General features: G+C 32.1%; 4 protein-coding genes across 4 annotated transcripts; 3 read left to right on the plus strand and 1 right to left on the minus strand.

The window, feature by feature from the left end:
- Positions 1-959: 959 nt before the first annotated feature.
- Positions 960-8,604, minus strand: LOC141684927 (putative carboxylesterase 13). Its single transcript, XM_074490062.1, has 2 exons — positions 8,475-8,604; positions 960-1,966 (listed from the first exon to the last, which is right to left on the minus strand). The coding sequence occupies exons 1-2, from the start codon at positions 8,602-8,604 to the stop codon at positions 960-962; spliced, it is 1,137 nt and encodes a 378-aa protein (XP_074346163.1).
- Positions 8,605-11,162: 2,558 nt separating this feature from the next.
- On the plus strand, positions 11,163-13,527 carry LOC141684928 (serine carboxypeptidase 1-like). Its single transcript, XM_074490063.1, has 7 exons — positions 11,163-11,526; positions 11,747-11,854; positions 11,945-12,216; positions 12,327-12,563; positions 12,668-12,780; positions 12,962-13,163; positions 13,307-13,527. The coding sequence occupies exons 1-7, from the start codon at positions 11,163-11,165 to the stop codon at positions 13,454-13,456; spliced, it is 1,446 nt and encodes a 481-aa protein (XP_074346164.1). The 3' UTR covers positions 13,457-13,527.
- A 1,131-nt stretch (positions 13,528-14,658) lies between these two features.
- On the plus strand, positions 14,659-17,286 carry LOC141684929 (serine carboxypeptidase 1-like). The gene is made up of 7 exons (XM_074490064.1): positions 14,659-14,923; positions 15,061-15,168; positions 15,846-16,117; positions 16,208-16,444; positions 16,556-16,668; positions 16,764-16,959; positions 17,137-17,286. Exons 1-7 carry the CDS (start codon positions 14,659-14,661, stop codon positions 17,284-17,286), a joined length of 1,341 nt encoding a protein of 446 aa, XP_074346165.1.
- A 4,267-nt stretch (positions 17,287-21,553) lies between these two features.
- LOC141684930 (serine carboxypeptidase 1-like) lies at positions 21,554-24,417 on the plus strand. Its single transcript, XM_074490065.1, has 9 exons — positions 21,554-21,563; positions 22,247-22,284; positions 22,381-22,594; positions 22,735-22,842; positions 22,919-23,190; positions 23,289-23,525; positions 23,632-23,744; positions 23,981-24,182; positions 24,268-24,417. Exons 1-9 carry the CDS (start codon positions 21,554-21,556, stop codon positions 24,415-24,417), a joined length of 1,344 nt encoding a protein of 447 aa, XP_074346166.1.
- Positions 24,418-26,639: the final 2,222 nt, after the last annotated feature.

Below are 26,639 nucleotides of genomic sequence, written 5' to 3' on the forward strand. Positions count from 1 at the left end.
TTTATGTACCTTAAAATACATGTTAGACACTTTCTTAGAAATGTAAACAATTGGAAGGGACTGGTGCAGTAGTATTTAGATTAGGCCTATTAGGCCCAATTGTATTAAAAATAGCCATTTAAGCTCTCCTTTGAAAAGGAAGCCAAGGCATTTGTAAGAGTTGGATAATGGAATAAAGAAAAGACTTGCTTAAATATTATTTTCGTGTATTTGATTAATATTTGGGTACAATATATATATATATATATTGCATATTTAAAAATTTATGTATATATGAATTTCGAAAATGTAAAGGAGGTTAAGTAGAGGTCTTACTCCGCCAACATGAAAAGTACATATTTATACTCTTTCTAGAAAAGCAAACATTATTTTGGTGAAATATAATAATATCAAATTAGCAAATTTTGGTTATCACTCTAATTTATAGATAAACTTTCGACGCGGGGTCAATTCCGGCCAACTTTCAAAATAAAATGTATGAAAGAAAGTATTTTTGCTATGTTTATGAGTTTTGAATCGATAGTTATAATCATTTAATTTTAACATTAACAACCGTGAATGACTGAATGTAGAGCAAGTCCAACGATATCTTAGCATGTTCCCTATATATATTATAAAATAATGAATATTAGTAATTTAGGAGATCAAACTATCAGTTCACTTTGTCAACTAAAATTATCATTACTATTACAAAACAATCTTGGAATCTTGTTAAAGACAGTATAACAGCAAATTCGCACTTTGATTTCTAAACCTGAATTGTATTTAATTAACCTCTTTGATATAATAAACTTAATCATATTTAAAACCATACCAATAATCACAGTTCACAACTAGATGAAATATATTTCACTACATTAATACCATAAATTTGCCAAGTTCATGCACGTTATTACATCTCCTCACTAGCAACAACAATACATTAGCAACATGAGCTTGATTATTAAATCTGTATTAATCTATAACACAGAATGAACCTTGTCATCTTTGATGAAAGTTGCTATCAGTTTCATCAGTGATCCGGCCTTCTCACAATTCGGGTCGAACAAATGAAACACATGATCCGTCCCTTTAGTCTCCACAATCTCAACCTCTCCTTTCCACTCACTCTTTTTCAAAGCCTCGTAATAACTCCAAGCCCTTACACTCAAAAAATCATTCTCAGCGGTTGTAATCAGCACTTTCCCGCACCCAAGCTTTGCCAACAAACCCGGATTCGCAGCCGGGTTCAATCTCGGGTCATCCAGACCCGTTTCAGTACCGGAGCAACAATAAATCCATAAATCATGAGGTTTGTTATTCCCGAAATACGGATGAACCAAAATTATTCCCGAAATTTTGACACCTGACTCGAGTCCTTTTACACCCGCCCATGTAGCCATTGTTTGTGAAATATTCGCTCCCGCGCTATCACCCGCCAAAAATAACCGCCCGAAATCCGCATGCTCGTTTACCCACGGGTCAGGACCCGACCCGGATGCATGAGAAACAATCCATTTCAAGGCTTCCCATGAATCATCATAACATGCGGGGATTGGATGTTCGGGTGCAAGCCGGTAATCAACCGAAATAACCATCACATTGCATTGCGACGCGATGGACGAAGTATAAGGAGAGTAAAAAGTCGATAAGGCGGATTCAACAGAGAATCCGCCTCCGTGCATGTACATTAATACAGGGAGTTTCTCTCCCCGTGTCAAAGACCGGGGCAAGAAAATACGAACAGTAACTTCGGGATCAGATGAAACCACAACATCTTTTGATCTGACACCGTTTAAATTTTCTGGTGCAGGCATAAAGGGGTTGACAAATTGCCTTTCAAGTCTGCCATCTTTGTACACAATGAAAAATGGAGTCAAGTCAAGAGCAATATCAGTGGTTTTTGAGTCCATTTCCGAAGGAAAACTCCCCATTTGTACAAGAAAACACAGAGTAAGATATGGAAGAGAACTGAGATTTCTGTGTTCTGCAGTGACACAAAGAGAGTTGAATGCAAATATTAGGCAGCTGCAGAGTTAGTTTATATAGAGAGACATCCCATTATTTAGATCGGAGTAAAAATTTAATGGCGCAACTCAATAATACATGACACCAACGGATCCAACACATATAATAACCGGAATGAGGTATAATTTGTTATTTAGTTAATCCTCATTTTGGTTATGCCGTTACATCCAAATACCAAAAAAAATACTTTGAATCCTGTCAACAACAAACATTTATATTATTATTATTATTATTATTATTATTATTATTATTATTATTATTATTATTATTATTATTATTTATAAAGATACATATAAGTTTTTAGGTTCGAATCTTCCTAACAACAAACATTTATATTATTATTTATAAAAATACATATAAGTTTTGAGGTTCGAATTTCACTGACAACAAACATTTACATTATTATTTATGAATAAAATCTCATCAATCATATACTATTTATGTTATTTGAACTTAACTTGAAATTATACATAATAAAAGTATATTTATATAATCATTATTTACTATTTTAATTATTTATATAAATTTTTAATAAAATTACATAAATTAGAAATGAAAATATATAAATATTAATCAAGACCCGTGAATTGCATGGGCCGTAAGCTAGTACCGCATAAAGTATAAAGTAATGTATGAGGTCAATAATATCTTAGAAAATAATTTATATCGTAGCACATTTATACCATAATAGAATAAGTACATTGCAGAATAATTTGTAATTTGGGTATTTGATTATTCTTTTCAATTACAATAGTTAAATACGGTGTTTACTTTTTACCAATAATAAATTAAAATTGCAAAAGACAAAAGTGAGGCAAATTTAATGTTACAAAAGCTGGAATATTAATTAATAATAAACGATTTCATCAGGTCTTCTTGTTTTGTCTGTTTTTTTGACCATATCTAGACTTTTATTCAAAAAAGAATTGAACAATAATGAAGCTATCATTTTTATTCAACCTAAAATATTTTGGGACGAAAAACTCAATAAACTCATAATGATGACGCTGATTTGTGAGTCTGTCTTTCGTAGATAGACAATCAAACGATTTGTTTAAAAATATGTGTCATGCATGTAATCGTTATTTTGAGCAATTAATCATAAATTAATTGTAAGTAGATTTGTAATTTCAGTCATAATAAATAACAACAAAATAAATATTGATGTTATACTCTACAAAAATTGGTATACATTATTTTTATAACCCTTGTCACCGGTCTTTTTTTGACTAATATGGCTTATATGCCTTACCGAGAAACTGAGACGACAAGAGATAAATCCTTAACCACTTGAGCTATCTCATCGGTCTTTATTTCTTAAAGAATTGTACTGTATCTATCGACCAGGGTAGAATCATCTAAATCCAAATTTTATATCTAAACAGAAAAATGTACGCAATAATATTTTTTAGAGCAACTTTTTTGTTTAATCATTTTGAGAGCAACTAATTACTAAAATATTCATTTGTCACATCAAAATAAAAAATTCAATACAATTGATAATAATTGCATCTGTGATCTGCCCAATAACTTTCATGTAAAAACAACTTCAGTAGATTTTAACTAATTACCCCTCCTCATCATTTCAATTATCCACTTGGTTTTCTACGCGTGTTTTTAAAATACATGGGAACCTATTTATATTTTACATATTTTAAAAAATAAAAAGTCACTATTTACAATTTAATACTAAAAAAGCAAAATATTAGGAAAACATGTGTTCATTGTCTTTAAATAAAACTAAAGCGAACACGTAATTTGAAATGGTGGGTAACAATTTACTCTATTATAATATACTAGCTTACGCCGGGGCGATGCACGAGTCTTGATTAATATTTATATTTTTTTATTTCTATTTTATATAATTTTATTAAAATTCTATAAAAAAATATTAAATAATGATTATATTATTGTGCTTTTTATTGTGTATAATTCCAAGTTAAGTTTAAATAGTATATCATTGATGATATCTTATTCATAAATAATAATGTAAATATTTGTTGTTGATGAGATTCGAACCTCAAAACTTATATGCATCTTTATAAATAATAATATAAATATTTGTTAACGGGATTCGAACCTGAGAACTTATATGTATCTTTATAATAATAATATAAATGTTTGTTGTTGACGGGATTCGAACCTGAAAACTTATATGTATCTTTATAATAATAATATAAATGTTTGTTATTGACGGGATTCGAACCTGAGAACTTGTGGAGTGTATTTTTTAGTATTTAAATCTGACGGCTCTTATTATTTGATGAAGAAGATCTGACGGTCGTGATGGAAAGAGATAACCAAAATAAAGGATTAACCAAATTACAAATTATACCTCATTCCGATTATTATAGTACAGGATAGATATTCTATAGCCTACGCGTGATATACAACATTAGTATTTTCTCAAAAAAAAAACATTAGTAAATTGAGCTTCAATTAAAGTTATTTAGCTGTTTTTCACGTACGGGGTGTCTTGACCACGCGGTTAATTAGGTTATAATTTTTGAAGTTTTCTTTTTGAGATTACAAGCATTGAAATGATATTTTTGTTAAAAAAATAAAAACAAAATTTTAAAGGGTGAATAACCAAAATACCAATTATTTGTGGGTAAATGTCTTAAATGTAATTTGCCGGAATATTACGTCCAAAATACCACTGAATACGTACTTGGGAAATGAATGTATATTTTTTTGAAAATTTTGTGAATAACCGCATATGCATGCACACATGCGTGTTTCATTTTTATTTTACTTGAGTACGCATCTCTATGGAGATGCCTATTATCAAATTCAAAAAGGGAATACACATGTGCCACATGCGTATTTTTTACATAATTTTAAAAAATTGAATATGCACTTTTTTAATGCATATTTCATGGGTAATTTGGACAGAATGTACTGCTAATCATTATTTTGGACAGTTACAACTATAAAATAATTTATTTTGAATATTATTTTAACTTTAGAGTATGTGCCAAAAATTCAAATTTTAATTATCTGAAAATAAAGAGTGCGGTTGCCTACTTCAATTTTAAAAATAACCAGAATGATATTCAAACACTACCTTCCTAACTTATGCAAGGTCAATATCACAAAAAGAAAAAGAATTGTGAGATAATGATGCCGTAAGACGGCAACTGCCAACTCTGAGGGATCCCCATTATAAAAACGGACAAACTTTTATAATTTTAACTTTTTTTGATTGATCAATAATTTTTAATAATGATAGACCCCCTGCATTTATAACAAATATATCAATCAAAACACTCTAAATTTTATAAATTTAGTACTTAACATATGCTCATGAGCACAGACAAACTCTTATAAAAATTAATATAAGTTTGTAAGTGTGGATGGTACTTAAAAATGATTTCAAAAATTGTTTTAAAATAATAAATATTTTAACTATGATTATAATTTTATTAGTGAAATTTGCATAAAAGATGTATATTATTAATGGCTGAAATACCCAATAATATATTGAGAACTAAATATTTTAAATAAATTTTTGGAACGTTTTTCTGAGACCCGTAACATTTCTCGCATCATCGAATCAAGTTTACCGAACTCAGTGTATTTATACCCATAACTTGGTAAGAGCATCTCCAAAACTATTCACCAGTTAATTATAATATTTTTGTGAAAATGAAATATACTAATATGTAAAATATGGTAATATTTTTGTGAAAATGAAATATACTAATATGTAAAATATGGTTCACTTCAACGAATGCTATTGTTAGGCATAATTTTAGATTATGTAAAAAATACATGCTATTGTTGACTCTGCTTCCATCATCTAAAATAATCCATGCTATTGTTGACTCTGCTTCCATCATCTAAAATAATCCACGTCATTTTCATTCTTACAATTTCTTGTAAATCTAATCTAAACCTATTCGGGTGCTTTTTTTATTTTTTAAAAATATTACATATTCTTTCAAATTATTTTTAAATATTATTTAATTGTTAGCAAAAATTTTAAAATCTGATATAATAAACTATGTTTTAAATATATATTTTAGAATTCATATAAGTAATGTTTGTTAATTTTATTTTTTCTATTTTTAAATATGTTATATATTTATAATTATAATATTTTTTATTTATAATATTTACTTAAAATATTTACATAAATATAAAATATAAAAACATTATCATTGAATATTTATTTATTAAATACATGTTTTATTTTCAATTGTATTGATTAAAACTAACTTAAATTTATTTTAATTGTATGTTTAAAACTAAACAATAATATATTTTAAATATAGCTAATGATTATAGATAACATAGCTAATAGGTTTACATGTTAGAGAACCTTCAAGGGGATAGCTATAATGGTTAGCTAAAATATTGTAAAATAATTGTTAGCTGAACCTGTAAGATACTGTACTCCAATGGTGTTAGCTATAATGGTTAGATATAATTCAAAAACAGTATTTTAATATTATTTTCAAATTCAAACGGTTATATTTCAACGGATATATTAAGACATAAGTAGGATTGTGTAACTTATAAACAAAATCAAACTTGTAACTTATGAAAGAATGAGTTATAATAATGAATAGTTATTTTAATCATCATATTTTAAATATGTATTTAATGGTATTAATTATTAGTTAAATATTAAAATATATATTTTATATTATATTTAAATTCAATTCGAGGCAGTGACATGAAAATATTAAAATATATATTTTATATTATATTTAAATTCAATTCGAGATAATGATATAAATTTATTTGTTTTTATGAATTTTTTATTTTGTAGTTTATTAAAATAATTTTAATAAATAACTTTGCTAAATAAATATATAAAGTGCTTAAGAATAATTTTGGTAAAGGTGCTGGAACTTGGTCTTGAGTATAATAGATGACGTGGACAGGAGAAAGGTGGATATAGTCATATAGAAGACCTGCAAGGAATCAACAAATCTGGCGACTCAATTCTCATCCTCTATAATTATGTCTAACAGGTTGAACCCGTTGAGCCAGATTATTTTTGAAGATTATGTATATGTGCTACTGTTTTCATGCCAACTAGACTATATAGCTAACAAACGGTTGGAGTTGCTCTTAGGATTTTAAAAAAAAAATCTAGTAAATAACACTACTCATTCTAAAATTTACCAAGTAGATCGAGTATCCTGTAAGGGCAAATCCAATAGTGATCCAAAGATCTAAATTTGGGACAGATTATTCCAAATTTCATTCTAACAGTGATCCAAATGGTGATCTAAATTTGGATCATTTGATTTAATATAAAATAATGATTTTGTTATTTATAGTTTATGTGATTTTAAATTGATTTTTGATTATTTAATTATATAATCAATAACATAATATAATTAATAGTTAACAAAATTTATTTTTAAAATAAAAATTAAAATAATGAGAAAATATAATTTCATTAAAATTTAAAATAAAAAAATAAAGAGACACATATTACAATTAGAGATACATTAATTGAGCATTTGTGGGAAGACTATACTAATTCGGAAAATTAGTGTGTATCAATAATATTTTGTATGTTAATTATTGCAATAAATGTGTTTTTCGTGAATTAAATGCACAATTTTAATATTTTAATGTGTAATAATTTTTTTTTATTTAATTAATTTATGAAATGTTATATAAATTGTTAATAATGATTAAATGATAAATTTAAGATAAAATTGCTTAATATAATATTTATATATTATTATATGTAAAATGTATTGGATCAGATATTTGGATCAAACTATTGGAGTTGATCAAAAATTTGGATCAGTTGGTGATCCAAATTTGAATAATTTGAATTTTTGGATCACAGGACTGGTATAATACATTTTATTTATATTTGAGGCAGACTGCGCACTTGAGTTCTGATCGGGACGTGCCAGGGTACTCTTAAACAACTTTCATTACAAAATTGAAAAATATGAAATTAAACATAAAAAGATCCAAGCAGGTATTTGTCTTCTTTATTAGATGTCAAAAATTATAAAGCTAGAAACAGGTGGTTAGTATTTTGTTTCCGACAACAAGAAATGTTCACCACTTTTTAAATCCGAAATTGTGAGAGTTAGTAAACGTCAGATGTCAGATTTGTCATATGTTGGAAAGCACACTCTTTAAATATGTTTCAGGTGTTGTCTAAATTAATATTTTCCATCCTAATTTCAAGATGGTAAAAATCGGAAATTGATTCAACTTAGTTCCGTTTTGAAAAATTAAATATTTAAAATTCGGATAGCGTTCGAAATGAACACCTGAATAAATTATTTGAATCTATTTTTTAATTTTAGCACTCATATATTAAAGGAAAATTGACAAATATACCAATTTTGATATATTTATTTGCAACTCTACTACTACCTTATTAAAAGTCTTGTAAATTTACTATTTTTTAAAACATACACACAATTAAATTGTAAAAATACAATCTCTCTAACCTCTTTATCATCCTCATCCTTTCACACCTCTTCTTCCTCCACCACAAACTCCCTCCACCACCACCACCACCCCAAAATCCCCCTCCGCCGCCGCCACTTCCACCCCGAAATCCACAGCCTCTACTACCACCTCCGCCGCCTCCACCCCCGAATCCATCACCTACATCCCCCAATCCATCACCTCCGCTGCCTCCCCATCTTCGTCCTCGAATCCATCTCCTCCACCACCTCCACCCTCAAGATCTAGGAAGGAGCCTGGATTTGGAGTTATCGAGTTCTATTACTTTGAGAATACAAGGAAAATATATTTGCTAGTCACTAAATTATTTGTTTTTCTGATTCGAGTTCCTGGACCCCAAAAAAATGATTTTTTACTTCAAATTTTGTGATCTTTTGGCTGGCATTCGTATAATTTTGTTCAAATTGTTGATTTCATGGTTACTTTTGTGATATTAGTATTGGTCCCGCATGGGCACTCATTGGCAACCATTTGCAACTTATTTTGCAACTAAATGTAATTTTCAACAGATTTTTTCAAATTTGAATTTGTGGTTTCGTATATGGTTGCTAGCAGTTGCAGATATGTTTGCAAATGCAAACTCCGTATTATTGAAAATATTTTTTGAAATATAATATTTTTGCAATTTGTTTCAAAAAATGACAGTATTTTTACAAAAAGTTTGTAAAATTTGGGTATTTATGATAAAATCCCTATATTAAATTCTCACTCAAATTTGAGTATATATACATTACTCAATAATAATTTTTTTGTATTATATGTTATGGTTATATACTAATAAATAATGGGAGTAATAATTTCTTAATAGTATTAAGGGGTTATTTGTCAAATTTAAATATAAGATTGTGAATCGCCAAAATTTCCAAGTGATTAACATATTTAAATTATGAATGAATAATATTGTTTGGTATATAAAATAAATAAAGTTTCTAAATGATAATAATTTTTTATTATTATGAATTTCATAATCTCATAAATTATTTAAAATGAGCATTCTGTCATGATAATTACTAGGGCTTTTTTGAAAAATATCCAAGTCTAAAACTATTTTTACAAAAATACTGTCATTTTTTAAAAACATTTGCAAAAATAATATTTTCCATTTTCTTTGAGAAATACGATTTTTTGTAACTAGAATCAACTGGATGCAATTTTATACGAGTTTATGCAACTACTCATGTCATGTGAACTCAAATACAACAAAAAAAATGTGATTCAAGCATTTGCATATCTGCTTGACTTTGGTTGATTTCGTATTTTTGCAAAAAATATTAGAAGACAGTAAAATCACAATTTTTTTTAAAAAAAATTAGTATTTTTGATAATTTGTTTAATTATTAATATTTTCCAAGTATCATTGATAACTCTAGTAATTTTTAATAGGGGAAAACAATTGGTTTCTTATAAATGGAAAGAAATAATTAAAAAATTCAAAATTGGAAAGCAAATTTAGTTTATTTTAACATGTAACACTCTGATTTTAAAAATATTCTATCAATATCAATTTGACTCTTACCTAACGTACATATACGGGTGTGATGGATGTGAGAATTTGGTAGGATCGCCGTAGGAAATATATTTTTGTGTGTTAAGCCAGGTGAATGAATGTGATGCCGGTTTAGCACTCGGGGGCCTAGTGGTTACACAATTAAATTCTCGTTAAACAGTCAAGATAACTAGAAGCTCAAGATTAGTAATTCGGCTTATCAGGATCATATTTTGTCATCATCGACCAGAGTTCTGATACCATAAAACATCGAGTTGTTAGGAATTGGGTTTACCGAGATCATATCCTGTCATCAACAGTTTTCCATCGTGATCCAGGACTCCATGCAACCCATCTGCTGCGCAACAGATGGTTGAAAAAAATTGTAGTAAGGCCTTCATAAGATATGAAAGATCTTAATGCTTTTCAACAACCTACTTCAACTAACCAAGTCTATTCTAACTTGGGACATGCAGCAAAAGCCTGTGGATTTTGCCTTAATATATTTTTAAGATTCAATTAAAATTTCGTTAAATCACATTAAGAAGTTGAAATATATACAAACAATCTGTTTGTTTTAAGTTACTATAAATTTCTATTTGAAAACAGTTGATTTATTGCTTCATGCTTTCAATCATAATTTTATCAGCTTCTGTTTGTATTTTTGGGAGGATTTGGATAAAAAGTAATTGTAAAACTATTTATCTGCAGTGTTTTGTAAAATTATTAGCTGCAGTATAATTATCGGATAATGTGTACATAGTTATACACACATCAGATCATCTATGAACTTCCAAAAGTTGCAAGTTCTGATTTGAACAGCTTCTGTTTAACAGTTTGACGGGGGCAAGAATATGTAATTTGAACTGTTAGCTGTAGCCTGTAAGGTTTAATGGAAACCGAAAAATTTAATGAAAATGTGCATAGTTATGTTGCACATTTTATCTCTGAACCCTTAAGATCTTGCAAGTTTTGATTCACCAGCTAGCATTTGGACATGGAAAGATGAAAATGTTCTTCATAAGTATAGTTGATGGTGCACAAAGCCAAGCAAGTCAGGGTAAAGTGTAGTTTGTAAACTCAACCAGAATAAGAAAGAACTGATACTTCCAACATCTTTATTTCAAGAATTACATGTATAAAAGAAGGATAATCGTAACGATGTTACAGCATCAAATTCAGCAAATAATTTGCTTGCTAACAGTAAGGCATGACAAGGATTGCAGCCCTTGTGTCACTTTCTTTGTTGTGCCTTGTGGCTTCTGTACAATGTTACGGTGTAAAGAGAAACAACCCTCTCGCTAAATTTATGGAGGCTCAGAAGTCCAAAAGGCCATCTACTTTTCAAAATGAGGTTTCAAGTAATGAGTATTCACCGGTGTTTATTGGATCTCAAGAGGGATTGAAGGAAGCTGACAAAGTAGAATCATTGCCAGGGCAACCTGATGGAGCAACTTTTGAGCAGTACTCGGGCTATGTCACAGTTGATCCGGTTGCTGGAAGAGCACTCTTCTACTATTTTGCGCAGTCTGAAAATTCTTCTAGCCAGCCTCTGGTTCTATGGCTTGGTGGAGGCAAGTGCGGATATGATCTTATAAGCTTTAATTAATTAATTATTAAAGGGCACGCGATACTGTATATTGGAAAATTTGAAACAGAAAGCTTATGAAAATCACAGTTAGAGTTTGAATATACAAATTTGCAGGTTTTTTCCCTAAACACACAGCTTTCAAAATCTCATGACATGCACACTGACCCTAAACTTGTTAATTAACATATCAATTTGAATGACAGAACATGGCTGTTCTTCATTTGGAACTGGAGCAATGATGGAACTTGGACCATACAGAGTCAATAGTGATGGAAAAACTTTATCTCTAAACAAGTATGCTTGGAACAATGGCAAGTGGTTTTTTTCGCTTTCCTGAGAAAAAAAAAATTGTCCATTACTTTCATTGCCAGGTAACTAATAAATTTTTCTTGGATATGCAGAGGCAAACATGTTATTTTTGGAATCTCCTGCTGGTGTTGGATTTTCGTACTCTAACACATCATCAGATTATGTAACTGGAGACACAAAAACTGCAGCAGATTCTTACACATTTTTAATTAACTGGCTAGAAAGATTTCCTGAATATCAAACCCGAGATTTGTTCATTACTGGAGAGAGTTATGCAGGACACTATATTCCTCAATTAGCTCAACTAATTCTTCAGAACAACAAAATCACTAACCAAACTGCCATCAACCTTAAAGGAATTGCTGTATGTTTCTTCTGACAAAGTTTTACTTCAATGTAGCTATTTCACATTTATGTTGTCACACAGAAAACATAATATCAAGGGAAGTAATATCAGCTATATTTGCTTTTCAGATTGGTAACGCATATGTAGACCAGTTAACACATTACCAAGGATCATTCAATTACTTATGGTCACACGCTTTAATATCCGATGAACTTTACTGGGGAATCAGTGCTAACTGCAACTTTTCAGCAGTTCCAAATGTTACAGAAGCATGTACAACCTATGTTGAGCAAATAGACATTGGCGATATTTTTCCATACGATATATATGCCCCCTGGTGTGATTTTTCAAGTGGTTCGCAATCAGTATGTCTCTTTCACTTAACTTTTTAGCTATTTCTTGCAAGTTGCAGCTAATTATTTGTTTGCTCTTCTCATTAGTTCTTATGTTTTTCTAATAACCAAAACAGACATCAGGATTTGATCCATGCACATATAGCTATATCGACACATATTTGAATACTCAACTGGTTCAGACATCACTTCATGTCACTGTTCCTCCAAAGTCATGGTCATCTTGCAAGTAAGTTTCTGAACTAAGTTATGTTCTTCAGCCAAGTAGATAACACAGACGCAAATAGATAAGTCAACTTATGATTTCAGCAATTTATCCCGTTGCTTGAGCAATGAAAATTGTATTCTGATCTTGATATATATATTGTTAGTAATTACTTACCAATAGCTGGTTTATTACCTTGTTGTAGCAATAACATGACGGATCAGTGGACCGACTCCCCAGCAACAGTTTTGCCTGTAATTAAGGAGCTCATGAGCAGTGGCATCAGTGTTTGGTTATACAGCGGAGACACTGATGCTGTAGCCTCAGTGACAACGACAAGATATGCCATAGATTACCTTACAACGTCGGTTAAAACACCGTGGTACCCCTGGTACACTCAAGCTGAGGTACTTTTTTTATTTACTTAGATTTACAACCTCATCAAAAAGGTCAGGAAAGCCAAACACACTGTATAATTCTTGCCTGCACACACAATAGATATCTTGATTTCCTAATGTCAATTTGTTAATTTCCTGCCCGAAATTCTAAGGTGGGAGGATATGCGGTTGGATATGAAAATTTGACATTCGTGACTGTAAGGGGTTCTGGACATTTCGTTCCAAGTTATCAGCCTTCTCGCGCTCTTGCATTGTTTTCTTCCTTTTTGGCGGGAGAGCTTCCTCCGTCTGGCAAGAACTGATCAGGCTTTGCTGCAGTCCAGAAGACGGAACGTTTTTAGTAGTAGAGATTGAATTTGTAATAAGATGTTACAGCGGCTGTCTCCGTATCTGAGCATTCAATACATTGCAACATGTAATTCTTCTATTTAATCTTTTCACTCTGTAATTTTTATAATCGTGATGATGGCCTGTAACTGCAAAGTAGAGTTATTAACTGGACGAGTAACATATTGAATAGTCTTGCTCGATGTTGGAGAGTCGTTTAAATGTATCAAATTCAAAATGATCTTAAAACAAGATGAAAAACAGAACTGCAGACCAACTACACGTCATACGGTTATATGTGTCAATTTGAGAGGGAATGCTCAATTCCTTACCACGCCCATTTTCTTCACGATTCTTATCATAATAAATTTGCACTACCTTAACTAACCGAGTCTACTCTAACTTGGGAAATGTAGCAAAAGCCTGCAGAGTTTTAAGATTGTAGCTGTTCCAAAAGAAAAACCGAAAAATCTACCTACTAAAACTGAATCTATAGAAAAAATAGATGTGTTATAAATTTTAAATTCCTCTTTAAAACAGATACATTCATTGGTTCATACTTTTAAATTTATAAATTTATCATCTTCTGTTTGTAGTGTTTGAAGATTGGGGATAAAAAGGATTTGTAAAGTTATTAGCTGTATAGTTAAGGTTCGATGAAAACCAAAATATAATCTATAAACTTCCAAAAGTTGCAAGTTCTGATTTCAACAGCTTCTGTCTGAAGGGGGTCAGAAAATGTAATTAAAACTGTTAGCTGTAACCTGTAATGTTTGATGAAAACCGAAAAATCTAATGTAGATGTGCATAGTTAAGTTGCACATAATTTTATCTCTAAACCTCCGAAATATATTAAGTTTCGATCCATCAGCTAGTGTTTGGACGATGGTAGGATGAAAATGTTCTTCATAAGTATAGCCGATGGTTTACAAAATCAAACAAAGTCTGCGTAAAAGTGTAGTTTGTAAACTCAACCAGAATAAGAAAGAAGAGATACTTGCAACAGCTTTATTACAATATTTACATGTATAAAAGAAGGATAACTGTAAGGATATTACAGCATTGCTAACAGTTAGGCATGGCAAGGATGGCAGCTCTTCTATCACTTTCTCTGTTGTGCCTTGTGGCTTCTGTACAATGTTACGGTGTAAAGAGAAACAACCCTCTTGCCAAATTTATGGAGGCTCAGAGGTCCAGGAGGCTATCTACTTTCCGCAATGAGGTTACAAATAATGAGTATTTTCCCGTGTTTGTTGGATCTCAAGATGGATTGAAGGAAGCTGACAAAGTAGAATCATTGCCAGGGCAACCTGATGGAGCAACCTTTGAACAATACTCAGGCTATGTCACAGTTGATCCGGTTGCTGGAAGAGCACTCTTCTACTATTTTGCGCAGTCTGAAAATTCTTCTAGCCAGCCTCTGGTGCTATGGCTAAATGGAGGTAAATGCTATACTTTCTTAATTAGACATGGCATTCAATACTGCATATTTGAAACTGGAAGAATTCACATTAATCTTAATATATGCATATTGACAGTAAACTTCACTTGATAATTACTATATCGATTTAAATGACAGGACCTGGTTGTTCTTCATTTGGAAATGGAGCAATGATGGAACTTGGACCATATAGAGTCAATAGTGATGGAAAAACTTTATCTGTAAACAAGTATGCTTGGAACAATGGTAAGTGTTTTTTTTCCTTTCCTAAGAAAACAGAAATTAATCGAAACATCAATCTCTTCTTGATAATCCCAAATCACCCCGGGTCCTTCTCCTTGTTGGGCCCGGACTCAAGCTCCGTTTGGACAGAAACGGCGGCGGCGTGCGGTATATTTGTAGGGTGGGAACCTACAAAACAGAACCGGAGAGGGGTGGCGTCCCCGCGGCACCTCCGACATGGGAATGAGAGAGGGTTTTAAGGAGAAAAGGGGCAAAACGGGAATTATGCAAACGTTTGTATAGTGTGTACGTGTGTATGTATGTAAGTAAATGTGAGAGAGATTGTAATCTGTAACCTTCCTTTTGTCCTGCCTTTTATAGGTCTCTCCCTAGGGTTTAGGGGTTTGTACCTTTTCATCTGGACCGTAGGTGTGCCTTTTGGACTGTTAGACATGTGAACGCCTGTGATGCGTCAGGGTACTATCGAATCCGGACCGTAGCAATGTTCTGGATCCGGGGTACCTGGACGGTGGTGATGTTGCCACGCGTCCTGTGCCCTTCAAGATTAAAGCTGAGTACTTTTTGGGCTCTTCTTATTGGACCCTGGGCCTCTGTTATTGGGCCTGTATTAATATAGGCTATCACTTCTTCTAAAGAATACATGGTCAGGTTGCTAACAAATTGTTATTTTGGAAATGCAGAAGCAAACATGTTATTTTTGGAATCCCCGGCTGGTGTTGGATTCTCGTACTCTAACACAACATCAGATTATTCAACTGGAGACACGAAAACTGCAGCAGATGCTTACACATTTTTAATCAATTGGCTAGAAAGATTTCCTGAATACCAAACCCGAGATTTCTACATTACTGGAGAGAGCTATGCAGGACACTACATTCCCCAGTTAGCTCAACTAATTCTGCAGAACAACAAAATCACTAACCAAACCGTCATCAACCTAAAAGGAATTGCTGTATGTTTCTACTAACAAAGGGTTTATTTTCTGTTTCATGCATAAAAATATATATCAAGGGAATTGATATCAACTATATTTGATTTTCAGATTGGTAACGCATACATAGACCAGTTAACACAGTACACAGGATCATATGATTTTATGTGGTCACATGCTCTACTATCTGATGAAATTCACGAGGGCATCACCGTTAACTGCAACTTTTCAGCAATACAAAATCTAACACCAGCATGTATAGACTTTCTTCAGCAAGTAGACGCTGGCAACATCTTTGGTTACGATATTTATGCTCCCTTGTGTGGTTCTCCAAGTAGTTCTCCCTCGGTATGTTGCTTTATACATGCAACAGTTCTGTTTCTTACAAGTACTTGCAACAAATTGATGTGTTTTCTTTTATCATTAATTTTTAAACTCATTTGTTTTCACCTGAAACAGACATCAGGATTTGATCCATGCACAGATACTTATATCTACAAATACTTGAATACTCAGCTAGTTCAGACATCACTTCATGTCACTATTCCTCCATTTTCATGGGAATCTTGCAGGTACATATATCTAAACGTGTCTGTGTATCGCGTGATCAATTAAAATTAATCTACATACAATTAGTAGTCTAATTAAATGACATTGTTAACAACAGTGACATAATTTCATGGACGGACTCCCCAACCACAGTCTTGCCAGTTATTAAGGAACTAATGAGCAGTGGCATCAGTGTTTGGCTATACAGCGGAGACACGGATGGTGCAGTGCCAGTGACAACAACAAGATATGCCATAAACTACCTTCAAACGTCGGTTAAAACACCATGGTACCCCTGGTACACTCAAGCTGAGGTACCTTTTTTATTAAATTTTAGTAACTTGTTACTTGAAGAAATTGCGAAAAATGCCATTTACTTCAGCTTTACAACCTTACAAAAAAGGCCAAGAAGGCCAAACACACTGTACAATTCTCGCAGACAACTTGATTTCATAATGACAAATTGTTATTTCCTGCTTGAAAATGTTTAGGTTGGAGGATACGCGGTTGGATATGAAAATTTGACATTCGTGACTGTAAGGGGATCTGGACATTTTGTTCCAAGTTACCAGCCTTCTCGCGCTCTTGCATTGTTCTCTTCTTTTTTGGCCGGAGAGCTTCCTCCGTCTAACGAGAACTAATCGAGGTTTGCTGCAGGCAGTTCAGAAGAAGAGACCTTGAATATTTCAGTACAAGTGAATAAGATGATGAGATATATATGCCAAGAAATTCTCAACATAAATCATAACATGTACTCCAATTTAATTATGAAGTTAGTAATAATATGGTTGAAGTTAAGAAGGTTGGGGACCAATATGTCAACTTCATACTAAAACAGAACAAAAAGTTTGGCAAAAAAGGAAAAGAAACAGACTAGTGAATCATTTTATATATGCTCTAGATAATAATACTCCCTTCGTATGAAGATGATCTTCCTGTTTTGACTTTTCGTACTATTCATGTGATTGAGTAATTTAATACAATGAAATTTTTATATTTAATACTAATACGAAATTAAAAATATTAACAATATAAAATGTGTATTGGGAAACGTGTCCAACACAAATACAAAACGTTTTTAGGGAGGGAGAGAAACTACTCAAATAATTACTCTACAGTAATGACCAAAAAATATATAAATTATATATAGATGTGATAAATTAAGTAAATAGTTAAAAAATGCTTATTCTGTTCACAAAAATATTCAAAAAAATCAGTTGTGAGCTTCTTTTTCAATTATTCAATTTTCATATACAACAGGAACCGAAATTGTTTGGAGATATTAGTAAGTTCATGATAAAATTTTCTCGGATTTTAGATATTTTTTGACGCAATTTAAAATGTAAAAGCTCATATTTTTTAGCATATATGAAAGCATTTTTCATTTATGCTTTGGCAAAAATATTGCAGGTAACTAAGTGTAGTATGTAAAAGTAAAATAGTGAAATTGCATATGTAAATGAATCTCATGCACGTATGTAATTATACATATTTTAGATTATAAGGCTTGCAGTCTGAATTTTTTTTGAACTAAAATAACTAAAAAGCCAAAGTAACGAGTCTAATGACTAAATTCTTAGTAAAAAAGACATTAATTTTATATAAAGCTTCATGAGAACTCTAAAATAAAAGTAATTTATTATAGAATCAACTAGGTGAAATTACCGCGCTTCGCGCGGTCTGAAAAAATAATTTTGCAAAAAATAATTTAATTAACTATATACATAGATAAAGAAAATGTATCCATTTATATATAAAATTTAACTTAAATTTATTTATGCTATTTGATGCATATACAAGAAGTCAAAACCGTCAAAACTCAGAAAAAATAAGATGTTTTTGCGGATCTTTTAACAAATACAAAAAAAAAACATGTTTTGATATAGTTAGGGATTGTTTACAATTACAATCCTTAGTCACAATTCCAAAATTTGAAACATTGTACAAAAACTTGGTGCTTGAATAACCACCAAACAGTCACTTTCAAGCGGCACTCTTACTTGAAACCTTTGTATATCTGCAACTTTCATTGACTGGAAATACTAACACTAAAAAGAATTGCAGACCTTAACCTGTATGGGGCAAGTTGACATTGGAAAAGTGTTAAGCCCCCGTTCCTGATGATCACTTACAATGAAGTTATGTTAGCACAAGAATTTTTTGGATGCTGGAAAGAGTTTAAAGCAAAAGAATGCATGAAAATTAAATGAAAACCATTTTTGTATATGATAGATGTTGGGTTGTGCCGCTATCTAACATTGCCTAACTATGCCTAGCATTCTAGCAAGACAACATAGACGCAAAATAGCTCTTTATAATCACCTGAATGATGAAGTAAAATGAATTACGATTATCAATAAATCAATATTTGTTGGTAATGTTGCCCTTTAGCTCCAATCTAGCCTTTCTTCTCCAGCTTCTTGATATAACAAAAGCAATATAAAAGAACACTCAGAATCGCATTAACCTCAAAGTAACTTAGATATGTTCTATAACTAGCAAAAAAATAAAAAACTTTAATATTCTTTACATACTTTGTGCATATACAGAAACAACTTGCTTTTTCATTACCCTTGTAAAGTAGAATCTTATAGTTCACAAACTTGTTTTGAGGGAAAAATGAAGTCTATTTTGTTCCCTAATTCAAATCCATTAGTGGAAAAAAAGTGGAGTTTAAATTTCAAATCAAATAATTTTAATTGTAATACCATGTTATAGTTAGGCAATTTCACATTTCACCACTATTTACCATGTATCAAACAGAGAAATATTTCAATGAAGTCGTGGCTTCAACAACCTAACTAAAGCATAAGTTCAATATGCTTATAAATATGCATACCTATATATGTGCCTATAGCAAAGAGTTGCAGGTTATTCGAAGTATTTTACCATTTCTAATGACAAAGACAATAACACAATGATCAACATAATATTAACAGATCAATAGGAAACAAAATTGCAAACATTAACTTATATGTATAAAGGCTAGAGGCAAGATAAAATATTGAACATAGTGTAATACGAACACAAAATGACATCTATACCGGGATATCAAAATCGAGAATAAGATATCAATGTTCCTCATCACAGTCTAATTAAGGAACTTAATGGCAAATTGACAATGGCAAATTGACATTAATAAGTGCATTACTTAAACCTCCTATACGTGTTGCTCTCTGACCTAGGACGATTAGTTGCAATGAATTTATATTTGCATAACAATTTTGGTTACACATAAAATTATTAGAAAAGAGTTGCATCGAAAGAATACATGGTAGAGTGCTGAATTTAGTGCTATACTGATATATATTTTGTATTAGTTGCAAAGAGTGTTGAATTAAGTGCTTTATTGTCATTTATTTTGCGGTTTTATCGTAGTGCAAAGTGGTTGCCACACCATTGACCTCCTAACTTCCATAATTGCACGACATCTATATTATACGGTTTCAAAAGATCACAACCATATATATAGACAGTAGAGTAAAAGACATGAATTATAATTTAAATTATCAATTTTAAAATGAACGGGAATTCAGGGTAAATAAAAATAGCTACCGGGGAGACTTCCAAGTCATATGCCTAAGATCCTCCTTTATAGATTCACTTGAAATATCTGCAGCAAAAAGGATCACATATTTTTAATCAAACAAAAATGTATATATTCAAATAACCAACACAAACGGGTGTTGCAGTTCAATTATTTAACTCTCGTCAGTTTTAACATTAAAAAACCTACGAAATCTTAGTTGCTTGATTGCTAGCTTGATACATAACAAAAAAAATCATGATATACTCTAACATAATATACCCTACTGTTGAGACTGCTCCAAAGAATATACACAACCTCGAAAAACATTTTTTTATAGCTTCTATTGTATCACTCATGAATCTTCTCAAGTTCTTTAGTACAAAATATAAAAGTCTAAATGAAGGAAAATTCAGGGAAAATAAATAGCTACCTGGAAGGCTGCCAGGTCAAATGCCTAAGACCCTCCTTTATAGATTTACTTGAAATTGAAATATATGTAGCAAAAAGGATCGCATATTTTAATCAAATAAAGAAAATATCTTACTGCTCCAAGAATATATAGGACCTCCACAAACATTTTTCTAGCTTATAGTATACGACCTCGACAAAATTTTTTTCTAGCTTCTAGTGTATCACCCATGAGTCTTCTCAAGTTCTTTAGCGTAGAATGTAAAAGTGGACTTTAACTAAATTTGGCCTTATAATGTAAATACGTGTCTCGAACTTCCAGTGAAGAATGATTACATAGTACAACACAATATCTTGTGACAAATTTTATATGCAAAACAAATAAAGTAATAACTTAATTTAATTTATTTGCCTGAATTGCTAGCTGAAAAGAAATTGTCACAAAAATCATATACGGTCAATGTTAATGTTATACTGTAATCATCTTGATCTTGACCTTAGGATTAGTAAATCATGTATCTGAATTGAGATATAATTGGATAATTGAGGGCTAAAAATCAAAACAAATACAGATCATGATAATTTTGCAAATACGTCAGAATTTCGAAAGCAAATACATTAGAATTTCGAAAGTAAGTACCTATCAAAGTTTTCGATCCCAAAGCAACAACACTTCCGATGAGTTTTTAATGTACATGGAGAAAACAATATACGGTGCTATCATGTAACCGAGCGACCACTTATGGAATTAGCTGTAAATGCACTGCAACAATTAAAAAACAATGAACTAAAGGTACAGTCTGTTAAACATAATCTAATCATTGGATGTGCAGGAGAAATTATCTAATCATTTATATAAACTTTTCTAATCATTTAGATAAACTTATGCAATCATTGAACCGCGTATTATACAATATATACATACATATCAAGAAAATGAAATCGAAAACTGTGGATAACCAACCTCAGTAATGGGTAATTGTCTTTAAATTCTTCCTTCATTTGGCGTAGCCATTAGTTATACATACATTTACCTAATCAATTTGGCGTAGCCATGGTGTTTTGAGCGGGTTTGGTAGATGAAAAGGTTGTAATTGATCGATAATGGAAGAGTGAAAGCCCAAAATTGATCATTTGCCAAAAAGTAGCCCAAAATTTTCAAAGTCCTAGAAATGCGAGAAATTGGCAAAGTCAAAGCTGACGCGAGATTTTCTTTTTGTATAGATATATAGATGCTTTCACAAGTATTTTAATGGAAACTTCAAAATAAAAGTAATTAATTACCGAATTATACAATAAATATCCTTTCTTCTCACTTTTTTCTAAATGTCAACTTTTAACTCTTACAATGAATACCAAATGATCATTAACAACAGCTGTAAGGTTCCGATATGAAAAACTAAGAAATTTACTGAGATGTTGCAAGTTTTAATTCATTTAGATAGTGTTCGGAAAACATTCTTCATAAGTATAAAAACCAAACATGTCATGGTGCTTTGTTTGTAAACTCAACCAGTATAAAAAGAAGCAGTCTTTACAACACTACTTCCAATAGCTTTATTACAAAAATTGCATGTATAAAAGACCGATGATTTTATCGATCTTACAACATCGAAACAGCTATAATTTGCATAGCTAACAGTTAATTATGACAAGGATTGCAGCCCTGTTATCAGTTTCATTGTTATGCCTTGTGGCTTCTGTACAATGTTATGGTGGAAATGGATATAACCCTCTTGCCAAACTTATCGAGGCTCAGAAGTCGAAGAGGTTATCTACTTTCCGCAATGAGGTTCAGAATGTTGAGTACTCACCTGTGTTTGTTGGATCTCAGGATGGATTGAAGGAAGCTGACAAAGTAGAATCATTGCCAGGGCAACCTGATGGAGCAACTTTTGATCAGTACTCGGGCTATGTTACAGTTGATCCGGTTGCAGGACGAGCACTTTTCTACTATCTTGCTCAGTCTGAAAATTTTTATAGTGATCCTCTTGTGCTATGGCTTAATGGAGGTAAATGTGGAATCCTTTTGATCTATACACTTTCAATTTTAAAGGGCATGCAGCAGTGCATAATTGAAATACTAACTAGGTTTAGCTCTTATATTTGAAGTGACTGACAAATTTATAAATATTCAAAATTTGTTTGATAGGACCTGGCTGTTCTTCATTTGGGAATGGAGCAATGATGGAACTTGGACCATTTAGAGTCAATAGTGATGGCAAAACTTTATCCCAGAACAAGTATGCTTGGAACAAAAGTAAGTTTCATCTTCTTGAAATTGTTCAAAAAATTACATTGTCTGGTCAATAACACTATTCCGGTTGGCAATGCAGAAGCAAATATGTTGTTCTTGGAATCACCAGCTGGTGTTGGATTTTCATATTCTAACACAACATCAGATTATGTTACTGGGGATACAAAAACAGCAGAAGATGCCTATACATTTTTGATAAACTGGCTGGAAAGATTTCCAGAATACCAAACCCGAGATTTGTTCATTACAGGAGAGAGCTATGCAGGACACTATATTCCTCAATTAGCTCAACTAATTCTTCACAACAACAAAATTACTAACCAGACTGTCATTAACCTTAAAGGAATTGCTGTAAGTTTTCATCAACCAATATTTCCTTAAAGCAATAACACTTGGCACACATAAAATAGGAATCAAGAGAAATAACATCAACTATCTGTACTCAACAGATTGGTAACGCATATATAGACGAGGAAACACAGAACACGGGATCATATGATTATTACTGGTCACATGCCCTATTATCTGATGAAATTCATGAAGGCATCACTCTGAACTGCAACTTTTCTCCAAATGCAAATGTTTCAGAAGCATGTATATACTATGTTAACCAAGTAGACCTTGGCGATATCTTTCCTTACGATATATATGCTCCCTGGTGTGATTCTTCAAGTGGTTTACCCTCGGTATGTTTGTTTCACAAACTAACTAAGAATTTACTTGGAAAAAATAAATAAATTTTTTTACTTCTCTCATTGTACTGTACTCATGTATCATTTTTACTTGACACAGACATCAGGATTTGATCCATGCACAGAGAGTTATATCGACACGTACTTGAATACTAAACTAGTTCAGACTTCACTTCATGTCACTATTCCTCCAAAGTCATGGGCATCTTGCAAGTACATTCCTAAACTCAGCTAAATGTCTTGTACTTTGTGTATAGTAAGTCTCTCACAGTTAAGCCAGCATATAAATTTCAGTCAACAATCTTGCATTGCATGAGAAATGAAAGTTTTACAATCTCTATAGGTGCAGATATATGAACAAATAAGACGCCCTATATAATATATCGTGACAGACATATTTAGTTAATGGTTATTGATGGTAGTTGATAATTTTTCTGACTTTGTTCTAGTTTTAAAATTAATGGTCAATGGATGGACTCCCCAGCAACAGTCTTGCCTGTTATTAAGGAACTCATGAGCAGTGGCATCAGAGTTTGGCTATACAGCGGAGACACTGATAGTGTAGTGGCAGTGACGACAACACGATATGCGATAAACTATCTTCAAACATCAGTTAAAACTAAATGGTACCCCTGGTACACTCAAGCTGAGGTACAAATACCAAATAAGCCAACACAATCAGATATTTTCTAAAAATAACTAATTATTAATTTCCTGAATGAAATTTCTGTTTTAGGTGGGAGGGTACGCGGTTGGATATGAAAATTTGACATTCGTGACAGTCAGGGGATCTGGACATTTTGTTCCAAGTTATCAGCCCTCTCGTGCTCTTGCTTTGTTCTCTTTCTTTTTGGCCGGAGTGCTTCCTCCTTCCGACGAGAGCTAAATCTCAAATTCAATGTAGTCCAGAAAAGGAGGCGTTTTAAATTTATCTACAGGTTGATTTTGTAATAAGATGTTGAGTTACATTTGGGAATAAGTTGGTGATCATCGATCACCATTGCTATTTCAAATTCTGATTATCCAATGTACTGTAACCAACATATTATCCATACTGTAAGTAACATATTATCCATAAATTTTTAATCATATTATTTACATGTGTTCTAGTATTTTACTTATCTACATGTGTGTTTTTCTCACTATGTCCTTGTTTTACTATGGGTATTGTACCATAAAGAATTTACTATTTCTATCATCAGCATATGAAGTGTATTTTTTTGTATACACAGATTATGAAACAGGAATCCCAAAATTTGGCATTAGCATAAGCAAATAGTAACAGGGAAGCATACATAGTTAATATTTGACAACTAACAATCATCAAAGACAAATCTTGTTATTACCGCACAGAGAGAGAGAGAGGGAGAGAGAGGGAGCGGGAGAGAGAGGGAGGGAGAGAGATAGAGAGAGAGGGAGGGAGAGAGAGAGAGAGAGGGAGGGAGGGAGAGAGAGAGAGAGAGAGAGAGAGAGAGAGAGAGAGAGTCTCAATCTCAACCACACTTGTCGATGTTAAATTTGCAGTCCCCTCCACATTGTCCCAGACACTCCTCTCAACAATCTCCTCGTTCTTCTTCTGTTCAATGTTTTGACCTTTAGCCCTATTAATTAAACTATGATCAGTACTTTTGGACCCCGGGATGAATACAGGATTCTTAGAAGAATCGAACGTGATTTTACAAAGAACAACATCATCCCCATTAGCAGATTTAAGGCCCTTATTAATCCCGCTTAATGAGTACTCATGCATTCTAAAGTGCCCGGCCTTACTAAGATCAAACTGATCCCCAGTACTGTCATGAATCTCAAAAAGTAACATTCGTTGCTCACCGATAACATTGCCATTACGAAAAAAAATACTCCATTAGAAAATAGATAAAAGCAAAAAATATTATTAATTAACACGCGTGTTTAATAAAACACATTAATTTTATTTTAATTTTAAATACAGAACATCATTATAGTTTACAGAAAACATAGATTTTAATTAAATAATATAATTTTATTTTTATATTATTTTTACAGAACTTTATAGTTTCTGTAAATAGGTGTTAAAGTAAAATAATTTGTAGAACATGTGTAACAATTGCATGAGAAATCAACATAAACAATATTACAAAAAAAAACAAAATTCAATACACATAATTTTTTTAAATATTTTACACAATCTTAGATTTGATTTTACAGTAGAAACTATAAATATGTTACAATTTTTTTTATAGAATACGTGTTTAAATAACATTATATTCTTCAAAATAAATTATATTTTTTTATATTAACGCGTGTTTAATATAACACATTAATTTTATTTTAAATACAAAACACCGCTATAATTTACATAACACAAATAATTTATTTAAATAATATAATATTATTTTACATAATTTTTGAAGAATTTTATTTTTGATGAAATAGTGAAAAAATGAATGAAAAACGTATAGATACACGTGCATTTAGAAATATCACACAAATAATAAGCAACCTGCTTAGGGGCCAACCTGGATCTAAGGGGTATCAGGCTCAATTGATGGATCAAGACCCCCCTTACCTAGCACAATCAAGTGGAGAGACCCAGGCTCATGACCAATCTAGGACCTGGATCATCTCCTAACCAGGATCCAGCCCATTACCTGGATCTTCTCCTACCAGGGTCCAGATCTACTTGATTTTCTTCTTCTTCTTCTTCTTCTTCTTGATCATCTGGCGCTAGTGATGATTGTTTTAGCAGCGTATTGAATTTGATTGATTTTGATTCCATAATTAGGGTTTAGTGAATTAATGTGTTTATTTTAGTGTGTGTAATTATAGGGGTTTGTGTCACCTGTCTACCTGGATCTAGCCTAGAATCAGGATCACCCTAAAGGGGGTCCCAGCAACCATATGCACATTCCACAACCCGCCAAGGAAGGATACGTGGGCGCGAGATGATGACAGCTATCAACAACTAACGTATCAGACAAACATGACGCGTGCCAGAGTACCGTTAGGACACCCTGAGGGTGGTCCTCGCCTGGACACGTGTACGCAATCCACCCAAGCCAGGCGTCCTCCGCATCCAAGAACCAACGACCCTGATCTAAATGTACCAACCCCTAAACCCTAACTTTG

This window comes from Apium graveolens, chromosome 9 (assembly GCF_009905375.1).
Source record: "Apium graveolens cultivar Ventura chromosome 9, ASM990537v1, whole genome shotgun sequence".
In the NCBI taxonomy this organism is placed as follows: Eukaryota; Viridiplantae; Streptophyta; class Magnoliopsida; order Apiales; family Apiaceae; genus Apium; species Apium graveolens.

Excerpts from the sequence above, each read along its gene's own strand:
- LOC141684927 (XM_074490062.1), bottom strand. The coding sequence starts at position 8,604 with ATGGATTCGGGGGTGGAGGCGGCGGAGGTGGTAGTAGAGGCTGTGGAT. Across the intron at positions 1,967-8,474 it reads TTGTGGTGGAGGAAGAAGAG|AACACAGAAATCTCAGTTCT; the intron begins GTGTGAAAGGAT and ends GTGTCACTGCAG.
- LOC141684928 (XM_074490063.1), top strand. The coding sequence starts at position 11,163 with ATGACAAGGATTGCAGCCCTTGTGTCACTTTCTTTGTTGTGCCTTGTG. Across the intron at positions 12,217-12,326 it reads TCAACCTTAAAGGAATTGCT|ATTGGTAACGCATATGTAGA; the intron begins GTATGTTTCTTC and ends TTTGCTTTTCAG. Across the intron at positions 13,164-13,306 it reads CCTGGTACACTCAAGCTGAG|GTGGGAGGATATGCGGTTGG; the intron begins GTACTTTTTTTA and ends CGAAATTCTAAG.
- LOC141684929 (XM_074490064.1), top strand. The coding sequence starts at position 14,659 with ATGGAGGCTCAGAGGTCCAGGAGGCTATCTACTTTCCGCAATGAGGTT. Across the intron at positions 16,118-16,207 it reads TCAACCTAAAAGGAATTGCT|ATTGGTAACGCATACATAGA; the intron begins GTATGTTTCTAC and ends TTTGATTTTCAG. Across the intron at positions 16,669-16,763 it reads TTTTCATGGGAATCTTGCAG|TGACATAATTTCATGGACGG; the intron begins GTACATATATCT and ends TGTTAACAACAG.
- LOC141684930 (XM_074490065.1), top strand. Across the intron at positions 22,595-22,734 it reads TGTGCTATGGCTTAATGGAG|GACCTGGCTGTTCTTCATTT; the intron begins GTAAATGTGGAA and ends TTTGTTTGATAG. Across the intron at positions 23,745-23,980 it reads AAGTCATGGGCATCTTGCAA|TTTTAAAATTAATGGTCAAT; the intron begins GTACATTCCTAA and ends ACTTTGTTCTAG.